General features: G+C 39.1%; 1 protein-coding gene across 1 annotated transcript in view; it reads left to right on the forward strand.

The window, feature by feature from the left end:
• The window catches only part of LOC137643132 (carboxypeptidase D-like), a 261470-nt gene that overhangs the window by 200234 nt on the left and 37152 nt on the right, over positions 1-24084 (forward strand). The window contains exon 11 of the mRNA XM_068375982.1: positions 8697-8833. Coding sequence (XP_068232083.1) covers positions 8697-8833 — 137 coding nt within the window. The remainder of the gene's footprint in view (positions 1-8696; positions 8834-24084) is intronic.

The following is a 24084-nucleotide window of genomic DNA, read 5'->3' on the forward strand; positions in this document are numbered from 1 at the left end:
CCTGCCACAAACTTTTTTTACCTGAATCTCATGACATCTTCATTGATAGTAGGACTTATGAGAAGCAGGGTACTCAGTCCTAATATACACCGCCATTCCCCTAGGCATGGCATCACGTTTCAACATTTTATATATATATATATATATATATATATATATATATATATATATATATATATATGTATAAATATATATATTATATATAAATATATATATATATATATATATATATATATATATATTATATATAAATATATATATAATTATATATATACATATAAATATATATGTATGTATATATATACATGTGCATATATATATATATATATATATATATGTATATATTATATATAAATATATATATAAATATATATATACATATAAATATACATATAAATATATATGTATGTATATATATATACATGTGCATATATATATATATATATATATATATATATATATATATATATATATATATAATCAGGGTAAAACTTAAGTTAGGTGAAGGTGCAACAGTGTTTAACAAGTTAAAGGGAAATGACCGTAGAATGGTGAGAAATAGTTTGTATAGATCTAAGGAAAGAAAGAGAAAAATCTTATGAGTAGTTTTTCAATACAAAATAAATATTCCCAGCTGCATAGTGAAATGAAAGCAAGTAAAGTGGAAATGAACAGTAATTTGATTAAAAAAAAAAAGAATATATTGGAATCAGCACAAGAGATGGGTTGAAATGTTCCTAAACAAGATCATGGGAAAACTATCAGAAAACACCAAAAACTTTTTAAAATATTGGAAATGAGGTTAAAATCCCAGATATTTAATAGAATTAGCAAAACTATCACAAGCAATAGACAAAACAAAAACCAAAACATTCGTAAACACAATCAGACCAAAATTAAGGAATCACTAAAGAAGAGGGAGAAGCATCAAATAAATGGAAAAAGGACTTGAAACAGACTACCAAGAGATATTGGCTTTAAAGGATGAAATTGGAGATGTCAACTAAAGAGATAGAGTGATAAAGATTGCAGAGGATTTATATATAATGCTATACCATAGTCATATAAAAAATAACTTTGCCAAATGAAATAATGCAGCACCTGAGCCAGTACCGAAAGTAACAATAGGAAAAGTAAAAGCATTAAAAGTCATGAAAGTGGGGAAACAATCAGAGAAGATAGGTTAATAATATATTTGATTATAGATTGAGGAGATTTCATAGCAGTAAAACTTACCGAACTTTACACGAAATATCTCCAAGAATGCTCTTTACTTACAGGTTGGAAAAACTTCATAATTATACTAATTCACAAAAAGATAGACACAAAAGACCTGAAAATTTACAGCCCTGTAAGTTTCCTCTCAGTAATATATCAATTATTCACAAGAATCATATTAAGCTGAAGAGAGACAACTAGAATTTATTCAACAAAGAGAGCAGGCAAGCTGTAGAAGCTGGTATTCAACAACTGAGTATATCCATATGATTAATGAGCTAATGGAAAAATCAACACAGTATATCAAACCACTATGTATGGTATTTATAGACTATGAGAAAGCTTTTAATTGTCAAAACTTCAGTACTAATGAAGCCCTTCAAAGGCAAATAATTGAAGAATTTTATTTTTTGAAAATACCTATACTAGGAGTACAGCAGTTCTAAAACTACATAAAGATACTGAGAAAGACCCCATTGAGAAAGGAGTTAGACAGGGAGACCCTGTGTCTCTTGAATTATTCAGTGTGCCTACTTGAAAATTTAGGTTTGGAAAATGTAGGAAATGGCAATTACCTTAAGAACTTAAGATTTGCAGATGACGCAGTTTTATTGAGTGAGTCATGGGATGAATTGCAAAAAAAAAAAAAAATAAGATTTTGATAGAGAAAGCAGAAATATAGGACTGAAAACTAAGATGTTCAATGAAAATGTACAGACAACAAATAAGGGTCAAGGACAAACCTCCAGAGATTGTTGATTAATATACACACTTAAGATAGTAAGTGTTTCCCCTGGACATGAGACTGAAATTAATAGAAGGATAAGCATAGGATAGAGAACTTTTGGTAAACCAAATGAAATCATGAAAATTAAAACGCCACTTTTTCTGGAAAGGAATGTTTAATTAGATGGTACTGCCAGTATTAACTTATGCGTCAGAAACTTGACCCTTACTAAAGTCTTAGAACATAAGCAAATTACAACTCAAAGAGTTGTGAAAAAAATAAGGATGGAAATAACACTAAGAGACAGAAAAAGAGCAAACTAAAGTACAGGATGTTCTTACAATATGTAAGAAAAAGAAATTGGCATTGGCAGGACATAATGAAAATAACAGATAATTAATAGGTGGACCAGAAGAATAACTGAATGGATCCTTAGAGATTGCAAAAAGAGCAGGGGAAGGAAGGAAAGATGATGGGATTGACGAAATAAGAAAATTTGTGGGTTTAGACTGGCAGAGAAATACCATAAACAGGCACATGTGGATGAACATGTCTTAGACCTTCGTCTTGCAGTAGACTAGTAATGGACGGCTGATGATGATTTATATATATATATATATATATATATATATGTATATATATATATATATATATATATATATATTTATATATAATATATATATATATATATATATATATATATATATTATATGTATATATATATATATATATATAAATATATATATATATATATATATATATATATATATATATATATATATAATTATATATATATATATATATATAATTATATATATATATATATATATATATACTGTACATATATTTATATATATACATGTGTATATATATGTGTGTGTGTGTATATATATATATATATATATATATATATATATATATATATATATATATATATACTGTATACTGTATATACACACATCCACATACAGAACAGAGGAGAAAAAGGAAACACTAATGATTGTGCTAAGGAAATGTAAATATTGGTACACTAAGGCCAAATTTATACTATTACTGTATTCCATAAATATAAGTAACTTGAGGATAAAATGGAATTGCCTGAGTATTGCTAACTATAAAATAAAGCCTTTAGAAATAATTTTGTCATCTGCTTAACAAAAAGAAAAGAAAACAAAGCTTACTCGGTAATAACTGAGGTCTAAATTTTTAATTGCCTATTGCACTTATGCTGTGAATAAGAGAAGAGAAGCATAAGTCACAGTCATCTATTATATTGAAAATAATAAAAAACTAATAATAGAATTTTTTTTTAGAATCTACCAAAGTAATCCTGCTAAAAATTATCAAAATGCTTAAACTTCACATCCTGATAAACTCTCTTGAAAAGAATAAGAGCAGACTTGTATAAATGGCCTTTTCATTGTCATCAACGAAGATGTGAGAACCATGAGGATGAGGAAATTCTTGATTCACCAGTTATCATAGAGCCCCTCAATGGAACAGGTGCCTGGTGACCCCAGGATGGGAGGAATAATGTCAGTTTTTATCTAATTAATGAAAAGCTCAAATTTCATAAATATATCAAAATTTATGAATAACATTTTGCTTTTCTCACTCGCAGTAGTAGACTATAGCCTAGTTATACTTTGAATTTTGTTATGAAACACAGACCCATTTTGGCTTTCTTTATGATAGCTTTTGTATTGTTTTATTTCTCATAGATCATTATTATGTTGATGTATTACTTCATTAATAAAAATATTGGAATTTTAGTTTCTTATCACACATTTTCAGAAGCGTGATTATTTTGGTGTTTTTGAGTCTAAGGACTATCTTTGCATTATTTTAAAACAAGAGGTTTGTGAGAGCATGGGTCATAATTTTTAATCTAGAGGGGATTTGGGGTACTTCCAAAAAAAGTTAAGAACCCCAGCTTTAGGTACTTGTAAAATAATCACTTTCTCAGTCAAAGTTGGAGGGAAGCATCTTCTAGGACTATGAACTCAGTCAGGAGGAAGCTGTGGAACAATGCTTTGAGGGTCTTAGGCTGTCTATTCAATAGTAATTGAATCTGTGATATTAGATCAAAGTGGACAGAGTTTCAAAATATCGCTGTGTGAGTGTTGGTATTGTTCCTCGAGTCTGATTGTAGGGTCTAATTGCTACAATCAATAGTTCGTTCACGTCTAAATAAGGACATTTACAGACAGTGGTTGTTTACTTCTGCAGGAAATGCTGGTTTGTCGCTGGGTGAGTCAACTTGGTCAGTTTCTATATTGGAAGCCTCAGTATTTTGTTCTTTGGAGTGAACCTTTAAAGTGAGAGAAAAAATGTCCAATATTTCGGTGGACAAAATATTTTGGGGCGAAATGATTGAACTTCGTGAGTCATCCATGCCTTTGGAATGTAGAGTAAAATGTATTCATATAGAAATGCTAAAAACGAGGTTTACAAAGTTCCAGTGGAAGAATTAAAAAAAAAAAAAAAAGGTCTCCTGAAGCCAATAAAGACATGATCACTGAAATAATCATTGATATATGCAGCGTGTTTGGATAGGAACTAAAAAATATTGAGACCTTCAATAAATCTGGTACAAGAATTGATGAGGTGTATAAACCATCCCTATGGTATTATGATCTTCTATCATTTATAAAGGATTCAGAAACACCTCGTCCTTCTGTGCCTAATGTGCAAGAGGTAATGGAGATTAATAAACATTGCAGTTTTAAATTTAATGATCAGAACCTGTTATTGACTCCATGGCAGTTTATATGTTATACTGTGAAAACCAAATGTTTTAAAACAATACCAATATCATGAAATTATATAAAAAGTTATTTGAAATATTTGATATTTCATAATCATAAACCAGAGAACCGCAATTATTGTAATGTTCAGATACAAAATATATTCCAAACCATCTCTGAATGCCAGGGTACTGCACCATCACCAATAAAATAGTTCTGAATCATTTCTCAAACTTTTTTCATCTCGAGTATAGCTGAATATTCTTTTCCGTTCATTACTCTGCTTTTGGGCATAAGGTTTAAAAAGAATTTTCATTGAAAAGGCTTCATCTCCTATAAACACAAAAGGTTCTGGCAAAAATGATGGAGGGATAGCATAGGATTTTGAAAGACTGCCTTTGGCTAATTTTTCACCAAATATTGTGTTTTCCGTAACACCCAGATCAAATATTCTTCCATTCATTCCAAAATCACACATGATAAATTCGCCTTTTGTATTAATGGCAGCTATCATATATTTATACTGATGTAAGATAACACAGTGAAGTTTGACTTTAAACATGAATACCATGTTATTTGTAAGCATGTTGCTATTGTGTTTGTTTAATAGCAATAAAAACTTAGTTGTTTATCTTCATGTATTCCCTTTTAAGTTAAGTCCATATGGTTTGACAGGTTTCTAATTTGATCAAGTGTAAGTGATAAGGAGATATTGTCACACTGAATTTGAGATCTTTATATGATCGTCCTGATGCTAAATATTGTAGTGTGGCAGAAAATATTTCATGAGGTGTTATGGTCTTGCTTCTTTATATAAGGTGGTTTCTATTAAGCAATTCATAATGTGTGTCCATATATATACATTGGTAATTGTATCAACCATCAGGGTACAATTTCAATGAGGAAAATAAACAATTCTCTTCAGCCATCTTTTAGCCCAAAATCTCATCTTGTTTCGGTCTTTTTTCCCCAAGTCTCATATATTTACAAGTAAAAAATCAGTGATATAAAGGTGGGTTTTTGCTCTAATATTGAGACTGAAATTACTTGTATATAAAGATCTGATTGTAGTTTGAGTGTCCACCTATTCAATTTCAAAGCCCCGTCCACTGTAATCTGATAATCTCAATGAAATCGCTCGTGAATGGGCAGCCTTAAACAGGGTAAATTTTTTGTTGGGGATTTGTGTGACGGGAAAAGTCCATGGGCTCAGAACGAAGTGATGAACTCACTCCAAGACCTTGTGAGGGAGCAGCAAAAGACTGCAGCCAATGAATTGTCTTCATAAGAAGGGGGGGGGGGGTTAAACATGTCCTTAGTACAGTTCATTGATCAAAGAAATTTTGTGATATGTGGTGAAATGCAAAGTTTTGTTGAAAAATATTACCCTCATTAAGCTGTCACATTTCTTCAAGGCATTTCTGTCTGATGTCCCAAATTGAGCATATTTTGAGCCCGATATTTCCAAATTGAAGATATTTTGGGCCATTTTTTTCTTCATGATACTTTGAGTCAATTTTTTTTTCGAATTCAATATATTTTGAGATAGTTTTATCAAAACTTTTTCTCTTTTTCTTTGTCTCTACCTTTTACTATAGTTCTCCCACTTCATTGTTATCAATAACTTATTTCCTTTATTATTTTATTGTAGATGATTCTTTTCTCTAACAGAAACTTAAAAATATAAAAATAAAATCTTGTCCAGGTGTGAAAACATTTATTCTTCTGGATGCTGATCTCACTTCCAAGCCAAAAGGATGTGTAAGTGGGGTAGGTCCAGTGCACTATGCTTCCATGCTGAAGCATTGATTAAAATTGGTTAATTTTATTCCTTGTTATGGCTGACGAGAAAATGAAAAGGGTACTATAACATTAGCAACAGCATGGCCAATGCTACCTAACAAGTTCAAAGCTCCTCTAGCCTTCAGGTGTATATCAATGCTTCTTGTTAAAAGCTTAGCCCCGAGAATTCCTTGAAAGCACCCTCTCTGTGACCCCAACACATGTCATAGCCATCAAACCATGCGACTACACTCCTTTTCAATCAGTTCTTGAAATATCTGAGTGAGCAGAGAAAAACATGATCAGTTATCTTTGTTTCGCCACAGACCAGCTTGCATATTTGCATTCAAAGAACTAGTTACCTCTAGCATCTTTCACGGCATGAAGAACTAACCTTAGACATTGCTGCAACCAGAAAATCAACTGTTTCAATAACTATGTAGTCAACTGTTATTAGTGATAAATGCACAGTGACTTGTAATTAATGGGTGTTGTGGTTTTATTTCATTTTACCAATTGGTAATGTAAATTGATAAAATTTCTCCCTATCTTGCTTTCAGTCACATGGAATTTTGCTCATTAAAGCCATCCATCATAATTTTTTCTTTCCACCATTCTTGGAGGGATGTAAAAGGGAGGTAGTGAAGGTTGACCATTTGAAAAAAACAGGTAATAAGTGAATATCAAGAAAGGTTGGAAGTGGCATTTGGCAGGTTGTTGAAAGGAGATGAGGTAAGGAAAAGGTGGGTTAAATATTTTGAAAGGTTGCTGAATGAATGTTGAAGATAATAGGGAAGCAGATATAATTACTGCTGCAGGTGTTGAGGTGCTAGTGGTGGGAGATGAGAATGAGAGAGGGATTTCAAGAGATGAAGTAAAAGAGCACTAGATGAAGCGAGAGCAGGAAAAGCACCTGGTATGGATGGTGTGAGGGCCAAGATGTTAAGGGAAGGCGGCAGGGTTAATGCACTTGAATGGTTAATAAAATTGTTTAATATGGGTTTTATGTTGTCAGTGGTACCAGTGAACTGGGTGTGTGCTTGTATTTATCTGTTATACAGGTAAGGGAGATGTGCATAAGTGTTGCAATTCTTGGATTATTAGTTTGTTGATTGTGGTTGGAAAAGTGTATGGTAAAGTGTTAAATCAATAGGATTAATGATAAAATAGCAGATGCAATCTTAGAAGTACATGGTGGTTTTAGGAGAGATAGGGGATGTATGGATCAGATTTTTACAATTAAGTTTAAAAGTGTCTGGTTCCAGTTCCAGTTTCATATGAATAGGTGCTCACCAGAATGATAGCTATCATTCTGGTGAGCACCCCCCCTCCCCACTGTGGTGCCCAACCACAGCAGTTGCCTCCCCAGTGAGCAGCTTGAACTTACAGTCCCATGGTGGTATTAATCTGTTGCCATGCAAATGTTAGGCTGACATATTATCACTGTACTAGCCAGGAGGCTAGTACAGATATGCAAGAAATATTTAGCAAAAGATAAAGAGGTGTATGTTGGATTTATGGATCTGGAGAAAGCTTATGAAAGAGCTGATAGGGAAGCGATGTGGAATGTCTTGAGGTTATATGGAATTGGTGGAAGGTTGTTGCGAGCAGTGAAGAGTTACTAAATAGGCAGTGAAGTGTGTGTTAGGATAGAAAAAGAAGTGAGTGAGTGGTTTCCCGTAAGAGTGGGGCTGTTGACCTCCCACCTAAATTGTTATTCATCTTAAGAGGAATGGTTTTTGCTGAAACGTTTCAAGTTTTGTAATGAAACATTTTCAATTTAATGAATATTCCTTAAGTTCATAGCTTTACTACCTCTGCAGGCAACAACCTCAACCCAGTTTTAAGTAAAATTCCTCTGGCTCTCATCATCAGTATAGAATGCTGCCACATAAACCGATTATTTATATTAAGACTCCTATCTCAGCCAGTCTCCACAAATTAGGTAAAGAGCAGTTGGCCTACTGATGGGTTTTAGTAGCTGTTATCTTTTCCTATGTGTAGGGGGCATAATTGATTACATTTCTGAGAATCATGGAGACTTTGAAGGAATGTTTAGTATGAAAAAAAGGATACAAAAAAAAAAAAAACCTGGAAAATTGTTTTTTGAAAATATTGATGATGGACTGTGGAATATTTATGAATTGAATGTCATTAGATTTTAGTTAATCTAATTACCTTTCTCAAATTATTAAGTTCGTAAAAATTATTTGTAATTTCAGGAGTGGCAGGTCAAATCTTAGATGATCATGAACATGTAATACCAGGATCAAAGGTAACTGTTGATGGCACAGAGATTGAGTTAAGTCCTGAAGCTACGTTTAGAAAGCTACTTCCTACTGGAACACATTCATTGCAGGTATGTTCTTAGAAAATTTGAAAGGTTATTATGTGCTGTTACTTATCTCTATTACTGTAGTTAAATAGATGTATAAAATTTCTTATTTTGGGAAATGGTTTATGTAGAGGTGTGTATGAATTGTAACATGATATCATAAAAGGGATTTTGACGAAGGAAAAATCTATTTCTGGGGAGAGACCTGTGGCGCACGGTGAAAAGAGTCCTTCTAATATACCTTTTCTGATAAAACCTTCCAATTATACCAGAGAAAGATAAAAGCATGGAATGCTGAGGTTACAACCCTCGCGCGAGCACCTTTTGGGTGTCGTGTATAAAGCAAAGGCGCGTGAAATCCACTATTCACAGGTTGTCTTCCATTTAGTTAATTACTTCGTCAAAGGGATGGGCCGATACAAAGGCCTTAGCCAACCCACCAGCGCCACACCACCCACGCCCCGACGCGAGCGCCATCTGAACAACATCCTTCTGTATTGGCCATGATGGCTTGGAAAGGAAAGGGTGGGATCGTGTAAAATAAAGGGGAAGGGTTTCACCAGGCGCCACAGGTCTCTCCCCAGAAATAGATTTTTCCTTCGTCAAAATCCCTTTTCTGGGTCGACCTGTGGCGGCCGGTGAAAATGTACCAGAGAATGCCTTCCAAGCCCAACAATAACTACTAATTTAATGAGGGGAGAGAAACAACACCATGTAAAGAAAATCATATATAATTAAGGTAGGTAAGCATAAAACAAACTAGCCACAGGGCATAGTGAGAGTAAGGTTAAACAAACATGATAACAGGGAAGCCTCCGAGTATCAGAGTAAACATGCAACAAAACTGACCTGGCTAAGAATATCCCAACCATATAATTACGGTAAACAATAATAGTTACAATCATATTAACCTTATATGTAATAAACTTAGGGCTAACGAACCACCAAGGAAGCGGCGTCGTGGTGCGAGTGGCGGGTAGGAGGGAGAAGAAAAGAGATGGATGAAAGGAAGAACAAAAGATCACTGGGGAGAGATAAGGCTCCCAGCTGCAACCGTTGGGTATTTAAGAGCCTGTAAGTTCTTTAGATAGTGGCGTTTGAAGACCATAGGAGATTTCCAACCCATGTACTTTTTAAGGTCATCAAAGTCCATATTCTGGAAATAATTGATGGAGGTAGCTACTGACCGGATATCATGAGCATGGGGAAATGATCCCGGATTGGCTTGTTTAATGAAGTATAGGATCTGTTGCCTAATACCATGTATGGAAATGGTGCCTCCTTGTTCTCTGATAAACAAGGGGCCAGACGATCGGGTAGCAGTCCTGGCTAAAAAGGCCCTGAGAGTGGTGACCGGACATAGAAAAGTATCTTGGAGAAGAGGAATAATCTTCCAAGGGGACCACCTATTTTGGGGGTCTTCGTTTTTAGCTAGGAAAAAAGTACTTCACTTGAAGAGAGGAAATCCATGTTTTCCGAGTTTCGTGAGAGAGCTACTAGTTCTGAGATTCTAGAACCCGAGGCCAAAGCTGTTAGAAATAAAGTCTTCCTAAGAAGAGTGATATAGGAGCAGGATTCGTTGTCCGTGTCTGAGGCCAGTTTGAGGACATCATTTAGAGACCAAGAGACCTTTTGTGGACGAACCGAAGGTCGAAGCCTAGCACATGCTTTTGGAATAGACGAGAAATAAGACTCCACCAGGTTAATGTTAAACCCAACCAGGAAGACTTTCCTCAGAGCTGACTTAATGGTGGTTATAGTGCTAGCTGCTAGGCCTTTGTCAAATATGGACCTAAAGAAGGAGATGGCTAAATTAGGAGTCATAACCGAATGGTCTGAATTCTTTAAGAAATCTGCTAGTTTCTTAACTGCCGAATCATATTGGCGAATCGTAGAGTCCATTTTGTCTGATTCTATAAAGAGGACATTATCTGGGTTGATGTTTGCATCCCTACGAGCCGCAAACTTCATGAAATCCACAAAGTTAGGGTTTTGGCTATCCTTGAGGAATCTGACACAGTCTGAGTTTGGACCACTTGGGTCAGTTTGGGGAATGGGATCCGGAAGGGGCGGAGTTTCAACTCGAGGAGGAGAGGAAACCAACTGCTCTTTGGCCAGTGAGGTGCCACTAAAGCCACTGCCCCGTTGAAGGAGCGGAGTTTGTGCAAGACTTTCAGTAGAAGATTCACTGGAGGGAATAAGTAGATCTTCTGCCAATGGTTCCAATCCAGGGTTAATGCGTCCATGGCATAAGCCTGAGGGTCCAGGTTCGGTGTCACATAACATGGGAGTTTGGGATTGAGTCGGGTCACGAATAGATCTACCTGGAGACCTGGAACCAGCCTGAGTATCCACCGGAAGGAGTGCATGTCCAGGGACCACTCCGATTCCAGTGGGCTCGTCCTGGATAATGAGTCTGCTATCACATTCTGGACTCCTGCTAGGTGAGTTGCTGACATGAACCAGTCTTTGTCGGCTGCCAAGGCGAAGATAGTGACCAGGATCTGATTCAGGTTGGGTGATTTGGACCCCCCTCTGTTGAGGCAGTGGACTACGGCCGTGCTGTCTGAGACTACTCTGATGTGGGTCGACCTCGGAGGAGAGATTCTCTTCAGGGTCTAGAACACCGCCATGGCTTCGAGAACATTGATATGGAACTGCCTCATGGCGGGTGACCAAGAGCCCTGAAACATCTGATGTTGGGAGTAACCCCCCCATCCACTCAGAGACGCGTCGGTATGAATTGTCACTTGTGGAGAGGGGAACTGTAGAGGAACCGATTTGGAGAGGTTCCTCCGTTCGGACCATGGTTGTAGTCTCATTTTCAAGACAGAGGGGATCTTCGAGGTCTTGTCTCTTAAAGGTATTGTCGCTCTCTTTCTCCAAACTCGATTGATGTCTTTGAGTTTGGCTTTTAATAGGAGATCGGTCAGTGAGGCAAATTGGAGAAGGCCGAGGATTCGTTCTAAAGCTCTTCTGGACACCTGTCTGTGTTTGAGAAAGTTCCTGACCTTGGAAGCTATCTCCCTTACCTTCTTGGGAGGAAGGGAGAGTCTGTGCTTTGAAAGGTCCCAACGGATGCCTAACCATTCGAAGTGGCTTGATGGTTGTAGGTGGGACTTCCGGAGGTTGACTTGGAAGCCCAGTTTGGCGAGAAAATGGAGTACCTTCGACGTAGCTCTGTTGCATTCCTGGTGCGACTGGGCCCAAATGAGCCAATCGTCCAGATAGGCGATGATCTTTATCCCTTGGTGTCTGAGTTGCTCGAGCACCATCTCCCCCAGTTTCGTGAATATCCTGGGGGCAATGCTGAGACCGAAGGGCATGACTTTGAATGCAAAGGCTCTCTTGCCAAGACGGAAGCCTAGGTAAGGAGAGAAGTTTCGAGCTACTGGGACATGATAATAGGCGTCGGTAAGATCGATAGAGGTGGTGACGGCCCCACGGGGAAGTAAGGTCCGTACCTGAGAGATAGTCAGCATACGGAACTTGTCGCAAAGGATGTAAGAGTTGAGTTTCGACAAGTCCAGAACTACCCTCAACGCCGACGAGTCTTTCTTCGGGACTGTAAACAGGCGGCCTTGGAATTTCAGGGATCGAACCCGTTTGATTGCTTTCTTCTTGAGTAACTCTGTGGTGTACTCTTCCAGGATGGGAGTGGGTCTCTGGAAGAAGGTCACTGGTGGAGGAGGGGATCCCTGTGACCATTTCCAACCCAAGCCCCTGGATATTATGCTGTGAGCCCATGGACTGAAGGTCCAATGGTCTCGGAAGTGATAAAGTCTCCCTCCTACCGGCATCACATCATTGGGAGGGAGTGAACTTAGGGCCCCTCCCTCCACGGGCACCCCTTGCTCTAGGTCCGCCGCGTTGGCAGAACTGTCCTCTACCTCTGAAACTCCCTCTCTGGTATCCACGAAAGGAACCGGAGGATTCGTAGGCAGGGTTGTATGCAGGAGAGGACATCCAAGAGGGGTTGGGCTGTGTACCAGGGGGAGCAGCGAGGTAGACTACCTGCTGAGGGGGCGCCTGTTGTTGAGAAGTCGAGGCAGCGGAAGACTGTGGGGACGAGGTACCCTGGGCAGTCTTGTAAGGACTAAACCTCTGCTTCTTCTTGAAGAACGTGTGTCTCTGGGGTTCGAACCTCTTTTTGGCTGAGAGACCCCACCTTACCTGCAAATTTTGGTTTGCCCTCGCCGCGTCCTGAAGAACCTTATCCACCTCGGTCTGAGGGAAGAGGGTCTTACCCCAGCAGGAGGAGGCTATCAGCCTGTTCGGTTCATGTCTGATGGAGGCCTCAGACAGAACGAACTTCCTGCAACTAACTCGAGCTGACCAGAAGTCATGGAGGTCTATTTGGTAGGACAGCAGCTGGTTCTTTGTGGCGACTCTGAACAGCGTTTCCTCTGGGTAAAGAGATGCTAGGGACTCCATGGAGGTGATGGATTGGAGGGACCTAGCTAGTCTAGTACGGGTCTCGAACTCAGTTTTGAGAAGACTCTCTATTAATCTGGGAAGCTTCTCAGAGAAAAGAGTAGAGGCTCAGTCCGGGTCTAGCTTCCCCACTATGAAGGTAGAAGCCGCGGCATCCCAGGTTGCAGAGGTACCCGGAATAAGCAAAGAGGTGGGGTCCGTCTCTTTGAGAGTCGGCATGGAAGAGCCTTCCTTGATGGCCTGTATAGTCAGCTCTGTGACTTTGTCTATGAGCGGCAAAGAGATGGAGGCCCCTGTCGTAAAAATAGTGTAGGCACCTTTGTGTGGGGTGAGCTTGGAGTTAATACACCCCCACTCTGATAATGTTCTGGCCCAGATAGCCTGGGCCTGCTCTTTTGGAAATATCACCGTTTCCTTCGGTACCTTGTCCATGCGGACCAATGCATGTTCCTTTAAACGTACAAAACCATTGAACGGGAATTCTAGGTCCGGGGGGTAGAACTCCAGGTCCTCTAGAGGGCGGGTGCCTATGCCCTCCAGAGTTAGGGAACCATCTAAGAATGGGGCATACAAGGCAAACCGCCAAGGATTGTTTTTATCGAAGGGCGGTAGCTTCGATGCGTCTGGGGCAGAAGGGGGAGGAAGCTGAGTTCCGGCGCGGATCAGAGTAGCCATCATATCCTTAATCTCTGTCATCGCCCCAGAGTGATGTTGAATTTGTTCTCTGACCAAATCTCTGACCAGTTCGATGGGGACGAGATCGCCCCAGGGTACCTGAAAGCCACCCGTTGGTTTTGTCTTGGATTTGGTAGACTTAGACTTCTTAGGAGTCGTGGTTTTACGAGGAGCAATATGAATATCAGGAGCTGTCGAGGGTCCGGGGACCGGTGACGTTGATACTGGCAAAGCTGAAGTCTTATAAGTTCGAAGTGGCTTCACCTTGGGTCGTACGGAGGCAGAGGGATCCCGAGGAGAAGCCTTAGAGTTATCAAAACCTAGAAAGGAAGAGGTAGAAGAGGGAGTAGGAGAGAAAAGGGTTTCCACCAACTCGGCACCACTTACCTGCTCGTCCCTGGGTTCTACGTCTATATCCAGATCTGCCACATCCAGCGGTACGAGGGGTTCGTCCTCCGCGGAAATGGTGGCCCTGACTTCAATTAAGGGGGCAGCAAGGTCAGGGGAGACTGCAGCAGTAGTCGAGCCTGGGAAGAGACGGGAGGCCATGTCTCCATCGAGGAGATAGGGTGCGGTAGACGGGGCATTCCTGCTGAAGCCCGACACCCACGGACGAAGAGTAGCCCTTGCTGAACGAAGAGAGACATCATCGGCCTGTAAGATTTGCAGTGATTAGTGATGCAGGAGGGGGTTTGCTCTCCAAAATATACTGTGTATATCATATTCGTGGCTAAATTAGTGTCTGCCAACGAGAAATAAGGAACAAAAGGAAAACCCACTTACATCATCGTTCAGTAGAATTGACGACAGCTCGTAACAGAGCGAGCACAAATCCGGGAACCAGACCATGTATTGGGCCTGGCCCGGTTCCCGGATAAAGGGGATGGAGCAGTGCGCATGAGACCGACAGAGGTCATGCCCAACGGGGTCGTTGAACGAGGCAGGGCATCCTTCGGCAGTACAACGGACCTTCTGTAAAAGAAAGGAGACATGAGTCTGGTGTTTCTTGAAACTCTGATAAGGGGTTAAAAAACCCTATTATTATAGAGCTCCGGCACTCACTGAATTCCCTAAGCTCCAATATTGCATTTAACTAATACAGTGAACCCTCGTTTATCGCGATAGATAGGTTCCAGACGCGGGCGCGATAGGTGAAAATCCGCGAAGTAGTGACAGCATATTTACCTATTTATTTAACATGTATATTCGGACTTTTAAAACCTTCCCTTGTACGTAATACTGTTAACAAACCACCCTTTAATGTACAGAATACTTAATGCATGTACTACAGCACCCTAAACTAAAACAGGCACAAATATTAAAGGCGATTTTATATCATGTGTTTCCTAAACACCTAAAAAGCACGATAAAAAATGGCAACCAATGTTTTGTTTACGTTCATCTCTGATCATAATGAAGAAACAAACTCATTTAGTGTACACATATATGTATAGGTTAGTTTTTGCATCGATTATATTGATTATACAGTACTGTATGTTGATTTTTTTATTACCAATGTTTTAGTTTACGTATTTTTCTTAGGACTTCCAAATGAAATCTTTTTCTTTATGACGCCGCCTGAAACGACGGCGTGTACGCTCAGTAAACAACCACGCTCAGAACAAACAAGGCATTTAACACGCATGATGATAGTGATAAATAATGATACAGTACATACAGTATTTACAGTAAAAGCATTTACAAAATATGTTACCTTACAAATATAAATTATACAGTACTTGTACGTAGCAAAGCAGGAAAACAATTTGAGAGAGAGAGAGAGAGAGAGAGAGAGAGAGAGAGAGAGAGAGAGAGAGAGAGAGAGATTGTTTTACGTACGAATGTAAATTTTAAACAAAAAAAATATGATAGGTTACAACATGTAGACTTTTAAAACCTTCCCTTTAACTTAATGCATACAGTACGTACATTACTAAACTATAAAACAGGTTAAAGTAAAAAATAAAGATTGTTACTGTACTCACCACGAAAGAAGTTCAAGAAAAACTTGAATGACGATGGCGATGAATTTGCTGCACAGTAGAAATGATGATGATGAAGCTGATGATGTGTTCTACTGTGCAGTCAATGATAGTATTTTACGTCTCTTCAGACGGAGGTGTCTTTTCCAGGGACACCTCTGCAACTTCTTCAATTTCTTCCGAAGGCGTACTAGCAGGAGGAACTGGCTCTTTTTTGCGAGGCTGGAAGAACATTGTGATCGGAAGTTGTTGCCGCTGCTTCTTTTTTCGATCCAAGAGCATCCTGTAGGGAGTCATGATGTCATCGACCTTATTTGAGAATTGCATCGAGCGAACCATATCCTCGTCCCACTCTTGTAACATTTCTTTCGCCTCCTTCATATGGTTGCAGAACTTGGCAAGCCGTTCTAATGTTAAGCCCGTTTCTTCGACATTTTCTTGGGTCTCTTCCTGGGTACCCTCACTCTCTTCCTCACTTGCCGATTTCGTCAGGTCTTCGAGGTCTGCGTCAGTTAGGGGCTGGGAATGGCAGTCCAACAACTCGTCGACGTCTTCAGTCGTCATGTCGCCAAACCCGTCACCTCCAATTATGGCAGCCAACTGCACAGATTTCCGTATTGCAGAGTGTTGGATTTCCGACGGAGTAAATCCCTTGTCGTCGTAAACAATATCGGGCCACAGCTTCTTCCAGCTCGCATTCACGGTTGCAGGTTTCATCTCTTGAAGTGCATTTTGAATATTCTGCAGGCACGTGGCTATGGTGTACTGCCGCCAGTACGCCTTCAAGTTGAAATCTTCATCCTCGTCATCTTGGGCAGCATCCACACACGCAACGAGGTCCGCCAAGGTATTCTTCGTGTAGAGGGCCTTGAACGCCCTGATAACCCCCTGGTCCATCGGTTGAATTAATGACGTGGTGTTGGATGGCAGGAACTCAACCTGAACGCCCTCACGCGACAGGTCAGTTGCGTGTCCACCAGCGTTATCCATAAGGAGAAGGATCTTGAATGGCAAGCCCTTCTCTAAGAGATATTCATGGACTTGCGGGATGAAACACTGGTGGAACCAGTTGGAGGTCAGCATCTTCGTAATCCATGCTTTTTGATTATGCATCCAGTACACGGGAAGGAGATTCTTATTTTTATTTTTCGACTTATAAATAAGCCCCGGCTTTAACAAAAATCCAGCAGCATTGCCACACATCACGAGGGTAACGCGATCCTTGAATGCCTTAAAGCCAGAGGCTTTGGCTTCCTCTTTGAACAGGAAAGTTCGCGACGGCATTCTCTTCCAAAACAAGCCGGTTTCATCCATATTAAACACTTGTTCCAGCTTGTATCCACCTTCAGCGATAATGTTCTTGAAAGTCTGGTTCACGTAAGTTTCAGCAGCGGCAGTGTCAGCGGAAGCAGACTCCCCATGCAGGGAAACGCTTTTCAGGGCGAAGCGTTTCTGAAACTTCGCGAACCATCCTTTGCTTGCGGAAAAACGTTTCTGAGGCTGGGAATCAGTGGATGTCCCTGGTTGAGGATCATCTGCATCATCATCATCTTCAGCATGGTTGCCGTCGTCGTCTTTAGGTTCCTTTGCAGCAAAATTCTCATATAAGCTCAAAGCCTTTGTTTGGATGGTGTTCGTATCCAACGCTATGTTCTTCTTCCGGCAGTCGGCAATCCACACAGCTAAAGCACCTTCCATGCGTACGATCGTTTTATTACGCGTTGTAACGACTCGCTTCGCTGATCTGCTAAAGGTGATTGCAGCAGTCTTTCTAATGTTCGCCTCGTCCTTCTTGATGTAGCGAACGGTGGATTCGTTGATGCCAAAATGGCGGCCGGCGGCCGCGTAACTTCTACCATCTTTTAACATGTCGAGAAGCGTAACCTTCTCAGCTATCGTCATCATCCTTCGGTGGCGTTTAGGCTCACTACCAGCCTTACTAGAAGCAGAACGCTTGGGAGGCATTGTAACAGAAAGTTCAACAAAAAGTTCAACTTAAAACAGTCGCACACAGCACAGATTAAACTTCACAAACTTAAGAACGTCTACTCAGCAATACGCGGAAAGAGAAAGTGAACGATCCAGCCCCGCGAGAACTTTGATGCTGCGGGTAGAAGATGCGGGCAAAACACCAATCACAGGCTAGATAACAAAACTTGAGTTTTGATTCGTCATCTATCAGCGCTTGAACCAATCACAACCCGTCTTACAGTACTATGGTGCGTTGGTTACTCATAGAAGATGCCCCGCGCATACTGAACGTACGTAGATTAAGTACAATACCGTAATAATAATAAATAATGATAATAATACTGTACAGTAATAATAATAATAATAATGATTAATAATAATAACAATAATAATTTTATTAACAACAACAACAATAATAATAATAATAACAATAATAATAAAAATTTACGTACGCTATTTTACGCCTCTCTCTCTCTCTCTCTCTCTCTCTCTCTCTCTCTCTCTCTCTCTCTCTCTCTCTCTCTCTCTCTCTCTCTCTCTCTCGTACGCTTACAGTATTCGAAATGTGATTTTTGCAACAAAGAATATTGTTGGATGCAGTACTGTACTACGTACGTATACATACAAAAGATTCATGGAAAAGAAGCACATCCATTACAGTACACACCATTCTAATATGGTATGACTGCATCTGATTTGCGTTTCATGTTCGATTTAATTTTACTACGTACTGAATTATCGTATGATCACATTCTCTTTTCGTGTTTTATTTCTTTCTGTGCTGAATTATATATCATATGTAATGCAATGAACAATCAGTAAGAGCAGATATTACTAATTACAGTATTAATGGAATTACAGGTAACAAAATATCGTATTTGGTTGTCTTCAGATTTCGCGGTATTTTCGAATTTTCCGGAAAATCCGCGATATGTATATATATATGGGTTATGGGAAAACCCCGCGAAGTGGTGAATCCGCGATTGTCGAACCGCGAAGTAGCGAGGGTTCACTGTATCTGAATATCACTTTTAAGATGATACAGCCCCATACCATTGTTGGCACTTTAATATTCAATTGTTTGTATAATTGTAATTTACCTAATGTCTGTTAATGACAGAAGAATAAATAACTTAAAGCAATCTGCTGACCTCCAAGGGTCGGGGAAGCAGTGACATGCCCTCAAAATAAATATAAACACCAGCCTTAGCTAAAGGCAAGGCAAATATAAGTGTGAAGTGTATGGGCGACCTCCGGTGAAGCCGGAGGGTAATGAGATGTCCTGAATAATTCAATTGTGGCTAATAATTCATTTGTGAAAGATATAAAAGCCAAGCCGCAGCTAAAGGCTAAGGCTTAGATCATAGTAAAGCGTATTTACGATCTCCGGTGAAGCCGGAGGGAGAAGAAAGGTCCTGAATAATTATATTGTGAATAATAACACAATTGTAATAACAATGGCTATTGTGGATATGGCCGTGGCCTGAGACCGCAGTAAGGGCCACCGGAGGGTCGTATCTAAACAATATGAAGCCCGTCCCATGTAGTAAACAATATATAAATATAACAATAGAACGAAAGTCATTGAGAATCCCTCATGGCGGAGTAGAACTCAAGGCTGAGTGGAAAAACGTTCATAACTACTCCCAAGCCGTAACGGGGAGAGGACGAAACTCGGACCTAAAAATAACGCTAACTAATGAAAAGTTACCAAAAATAAATAACTCGTAAGTTATCATACACCCGTAGGGGGAGAGGTGAGGGAGGGAGAACCCGTTGAACGCACAAAACGGAAAACGGGAAATCCGCTCACCCACCGGAGCTAAGAAAGAAAACGAGAGAAAGGGGTAACTCGTGACTGCGAACGGAAAACGGGAACCCCAAGCTCTCGCTCTCTTGGACACAATATCAGGACTAATAATCACACAACACTATTATAAACGTATAAAATAAAAATGTACATCAAGGTAAGACTACGAACAAAGAATAGCATCTGCTAAAACCTAAAATAAATAGAAAAGTCGAGTGACGAACGCCCCGGTGGGGCGGGTACTAAACAATAACAAAGCTAGAATGCTATCTTGTTCGTAGGCTGGACTTGCTAGCAAAAAGTACCATGAGCATAATAACGCAAAAATAATAACGGTTCCAAAGGCATAAGGCCAGGGACTTAACCAAGAACCTAAGTGACAGAGTACTAAACGGGCAGACAAAGATGAATTCCCAAGACAAGTGAACAAACAATGGCCGCTGGAAGGGCCAGACGGGAATGATAAAACAGACTATACTGGATATAAAACAAAAGCCCGGTACTATAAAAAGCTGTCAAAACAAACTATGGTACTTAACATTGGAATGTGTGAAGATGGAGCTTCGGACATGACGAAATAAATCCACGAATGTTAAAAAAGCCGAGAGCACCACAAAAAATTTTCACAATGACGAAGTCCAAAAAGAAGGATGTTGTTCAGATGGCGCTCGCGTCGGGGTGTGGGTAGTGTGGCGCTGGTGGGTTGGCTAGGGCCTTTGTATTGGCCCATCCCTTTGACGAAGGAATTAACTAAATGGAAGACAACCTGTGAATAGTGGATTTCACGCGCCTTTGCTTTATACACGACACCCAAAAGGTGCTCGCGCGAGGGTTGTAACCTCAGCATTCCATGCTTTTATCTTTCTCTGGTATAATTGGAAGGTTTTATCAGAAAAGATATATTAGAAGGACTCTCTTCACCGGCCGCCACAGGTCGGCCCAGAAAAGAGATTTAGGCAAGCAGATTTTAAATGCAGTAAGGTTTTTTTCTCTGTTTAAATGGGAATTTTTAATGGTATTGAAAAATCAGATAGTATTATATTGCAGTGAATGGTTAGGTAATGGATGATAGGTAATATATATTTGTAGATGACAGATAGTGTTCTTCTCCATGATCTGCCTATGGACAATGTAATGTAATCTCATTCCTCTCTACTATTTGCTGTACTGGTAACATTCTGGATTGAAATGCTAATATTTAGAGAACACTAAAAAACTGTTATAAATCTCTTAAATTGGAAAACAATTTGATCGAGAAGTTATCCTGTTTGTGACATGTCTCTGATGTGCAGAAACAGAAGAATTAATCTGGAGAATATAAAGAAGTTTGAAAAGCTGTTGCTGACATGTATGGCTGGAGTGTCTTGAATTAGACTATAAGTGAGAAAATACATGTATGCTCATTTTAAAGGGCTATAATGAAATTTAATGAACAATTTATACATCCTAACAGAAATTAATACAAATTATGAATTCAAAATTAAAATGGAAATGAGGGTGATGAAAGAGAAGGAGAAGCGAGTTACTGCTTGGAGGAAAAAAATCTCCCTCCATGAGAACGTCTGGTAAAATATTGGGAGTTGTCTCTCTTGAACGACTTTCACTATCACTAGATGACACCTGATTTATGCTTTGTGGACACTTGGTCTTCATTATGTATACTTGTTGTAAACTTTCACAAGGACCCTGTTTAAAGACAACTGCTTTTATCTTTTCTTTAAAATCATATGAAAATGGAACATTTCATTATTGGTAAGTAGATTCACTGCTCGCCGTGCCGAAGACTCATGTGGGTGATGTATTCCTACAAAAGTTTACAATGTTTCCCAAATTTTCAACATCTCCCTCATTTCACCGAAAGCAAGCAGTTTATCAATCTTAGACTCCCCTGATTCCGAGAACAACAAATTTACTTAAAAAGGAACAATGGCATTAACATTAAAAGAATTAAAGCCCCATTGAATTTACGGTGTTAAAAAGAGTCTGGCACGATTAAGGGCAACCCATGCTCATAACAAACATGGGTGAACAAAACTTAGAAAAAAAAATTCATACAACACTAAATAATACATAGGGTAGTGATTACACACCATAATTGAAACATTCGGAAAGAAAAAATTGATTATCAGTCATTAACATGCATATATATGGTGCAAATATCATATTAGAAAGAAATTTATATCAGTGAGTATATATGGTTCTGTGTAACATTAAAACTGAAAATCATACAATCAACTCAAAAATGGTTACAAATAAAATATAAACACTTATCCCAAGATACTTAACTCAAGCTAATCCCTCAGGTCTTTAGTGAATGCAATTAATAAGAGATGAGTTAGACAATCAATCACCTAACACGTCAGGTATATGATTGGACCTGGGCATCAGCTCCTAAGTCTGAAAAAGACCCAGGATATAGTAAAGGCATATACAAATATAATACACAGTGTCCAAAGAACAATAATTATGTTTTTTACATATTATAAATGGTTGCAATTGCATAAGAAAAAAGGTAAATGCAAACAAAGGTACCTTATTAGTTTCATAAAACATTTCCTAGGATCATAATAGTCATTTCAAAATAATGATAATAAGCATAATAATAATAAGAGCAAAATCAATAAAAGCATCATCAATACAAGTATCAGCATCAGTACATGCATCGTCAATAAATGTATCATCTACAAATGTACCATTAATAAATGCATCATCTATAAATGTATCATCAATAAATATGCTCATCTTTCAGATATCTAGTCTTTATAGGTCTGGGGTCCCTAGCCACCCTCTACTGTGGTAGCTCTCAACTCTGTACCCCCCATTCGGGACGTTTATGGAACCATGCATCTCAACAACCGGTGAGGGCCTACTAACTCTTGAGGCAAGACACCCCTGGCTGCATTATGCGGGGACCAGTCTGAGGACAAGTCTTACAAAGAGCAAACCTCGATGCCAGGCCCTCTAATAACTACTACCACTATTAACAAAGCTATCCCCATAACCCCAACTTAACCTAGTGTGAGAAGTGTATAATTTCACATGGGAATCGTGCCATTCAAGACTACTTAGAGGCATCGACTTAGTCTTAGTCAAATTAAGATGAACTAACATACAAGAGATGATCACATTTCTAAAAGTATCAGAGGCATTTAACAAAGAAGTATCTTTGATGATTATCTTCTCATTTTTTCTCTTTCGCTGACTGGGTAAACGAAACTCGTCTTTTTGCACTACGCAACTACAGTACTGAGGTGCGCTAAGACAGAAATTAATGGTGACCGAACTTTCTACACGATGCCTCCCTCCCATATTTCTTTGTATTTAGATTCCCATTTAACAGAGATAACCTATTGGTGTCTTAAGTTAACCATATCCCTTTCAAAATCTGTTCTTAAGTTAAACTTACAACTGTTCACAAAGTTTGGCATCTCTAAGTAAATATCAAAATCACATTAATGCTCAGAAGGCTCTGGAAGCGCGTAAGTGGGCTCGCATACCACCTGTTCTCTCCCTATCTTACAGTTATTCAAATCGGATAGTAACACTGCAAACGTATCTTTTTTGTTGACTGCAAAGTAAGGGAAATTAAGGAACACTTGGGTCCCGATCTCTTCATTCTTTTTCTGAGTCCACTAAGATCTTATTTTATACAACTGAAAATTTTAATTTTCGTTCTTCACAGGTATATCAACAATAAAGTAAAATTTACTTCCCACTTTCCTAACTCTGATGACATCTTATAAAACTCTGGTAACTTAATCTCTAAAGGAGGAATAAAGAGAGGAATGGTCTTGTGAATCTTCCATAAAAACTCCCCAGGGGATAATATGTCAGATGATATTTCCCCAGTGGTTAATACATGTTGAATCTGATGAGCCATGTTACCCAAATGCAAAGTTAATTCACTAGCTAGAAATGTCAATTGAGTAGCACTCTCTATATAAAGAATATCCCTTTGTATCTGATCTATCTTCTTTCCCATACTATTAATTCTTCTAAGACTCGCAATGCATCCTGGGCCTGATTTGTGGCTGTCACTAATGTGCGTATTTGTTTATCCATAACATAAGTGTAAGAGATAATCTGATTTATAACCATGTGTGTTTTTAGATTCTTGCTAGAACGCGTTTTCTAGTTGCCCAAGTTCTGATCGGCTTATTAGGTTTATCCAATCACCTATAAGTTCACCTACTGTATTCAATTAGTGCCACGTTTATGGTGATTCTCTTCGATTCAACAAATGCCTTGACCAAATCCAATGAACTAAGAGGAATTAAACATACATTAGCAAGAATTGTCCGAATTTTAGTGACTGCGGCGTCTTTCAGAAGCTACCTTGATTAGGTCTTCAAAATTGCCTGCATAGTCGAAGATTTTAACTAAGCGCTCAGTCATTACAGTAG

Source organism: Palaemon carinicauda, chromosome 6 (assembly GCF_036898095.1).
Source record: "Palaemon carinicauda isolate YSFRI2023 chromosome 6, ASM3689809v2, whole genome shotgun sequence".
Taxonomy (NCBI): Eukaryota; Metazoa; Arthropoda; class Malacostraca; order Decapoda; family Palaemonidae; genus Palaemon; species Palaemon carinicauda.